The 1168-nt window shown below is 46.0% G+C and overlaps 1 protein-coding gene across 1 annotated transcript in view; it reads right to left on the bottom strand.

Moving 5' to 3' along the window:
- Positions 1-501, bottom strand: part of Pbdc1 (polysaccharide biosynthesis domain containing 1) — a 4200-nt gene extending 3699 nt beyond the window's left edge. The window contains exons 1-2 of the mRNA XM_013354663.2: positions 419-501; positions 240-305 (exon numbers count right to left, since the gene is read on the bottom strand). Coding sequence (XP_013210117.1) covers positions 240-305; positions 419-448 — 96 coding nt within the window. The 5' untranslated portion in view covers positions 449-501. The remainder of the gene's footprint in view (positions 1-239; positions 306-418) is intronic.
- Positions 502-1168: the final 667 nt, after the last annotated feature.

The following is a 1168-nucleotide window of genomic DNA, read 5'->3' on the forward strand; positions in this document are numbered from 1 at the left end:
TACCAAGTATTTACTCCTTTTCCCCCAGACATTCTGATTGGACTTGGTGTGGGTTATTATAATCTAGACATGTGGGGCGTTTAGACATCCCCTAGGTGTTTCTAAATCAGAGAAAAGTTAGGGTTGACGTAGGGAGATCTGAAGAAGACATCAGGAAAGGGACTTATAATTCAGTGGGGCGGCTTTCAGACATTCTAAGATAGCTGGGAGGGCGGGAAGAGTGGGTGAGTCATACTCACGTCATTGCCATACGACTCGGCTGGGAGGGAAAGAGCATGGGCCACGGACACCACTTCCCCACAAACCTGAGAAAGAAAAGAAAAAGCAGGAATAGGTGAGCGAACCCAGGCTCCCTAGGTCGCTCACCATTCAATCTCTACTTGGGTATTATTTACGGAGCCCGAGAACAGCATCTTACCGGCTCTTCGCTTTCGCTTGCAGCATCCATGTTACAGCCGGGTAACCGCAGCTTCACCTTTCCGGAAGTGGTTTGCTATGCGCGCTGCTTTAACAGTTGATTGAGAATAGTAGGGCGGAAACGGAGACAGTTTTTCCGTCTGCGTCTGCGTACATCCTCCGTTACCAAAGGAAGCCTCATCCGGGCCACGCAGGCGCCAAAGTGGCGTGTTGTTGCTTAGCAACGCTATTCCTCTATCCGAGGTGATAGAGGAATTCGATAAGTCAATGGGGGGAATATATGTTGTATGAAAGACATTAGTTAAATAAATTGTGATGCTGTTTTTAAGTCTTGTGTGTGCTATGTTCTCAGCAGAAAGTCCAATTCATACAACATTCCAGCGTGCGCAAGCGCGCACGCAAGTCGGGGGACAGTAAGCCACTTACAAACCCGATATGGTATTAGAGGCTGGACTGTGGAATTTGGGATGAAGGAAAAGACTTTGTTACCTACTTTGGAAGAATGAACTAGAGCTAGGTAACCACGAGGTGAGGTTATCCTATACTGCAGGAGCATACCTGAGCTGAGTAATGATTTTCGCTTAGCCAAGCAGGTCGGAAAGACTTGAAGCAGAGGGAATGGCATGGGCAAAGGCATTACTGAAAAAGCATAAGACCTTGCAAAGAATCTAGCTGGCGAAGAGTGCAGACCGGATCTTTGTGTGGCGATTTTTTTTTTTTTTTTTTTTTTTTTTTTTTTTTTTTTTTTTTT

The sequence above is a fragment of the Microtus ochrogaster genome, unplaced genomic scaffold, assembly GCF_000317375.1.
Source record: "Microtus ochrogaster isolate Prairie Vole_2 unplaced genomic scaffold, MicOch1.0 UNK57, whole genome shotgun sequence".
NCBI lineage: Eukaryota > Metazoa > Chordata > Mammalia > Rodentia > Cricetidae > Microtus > Microtus ochrogaster.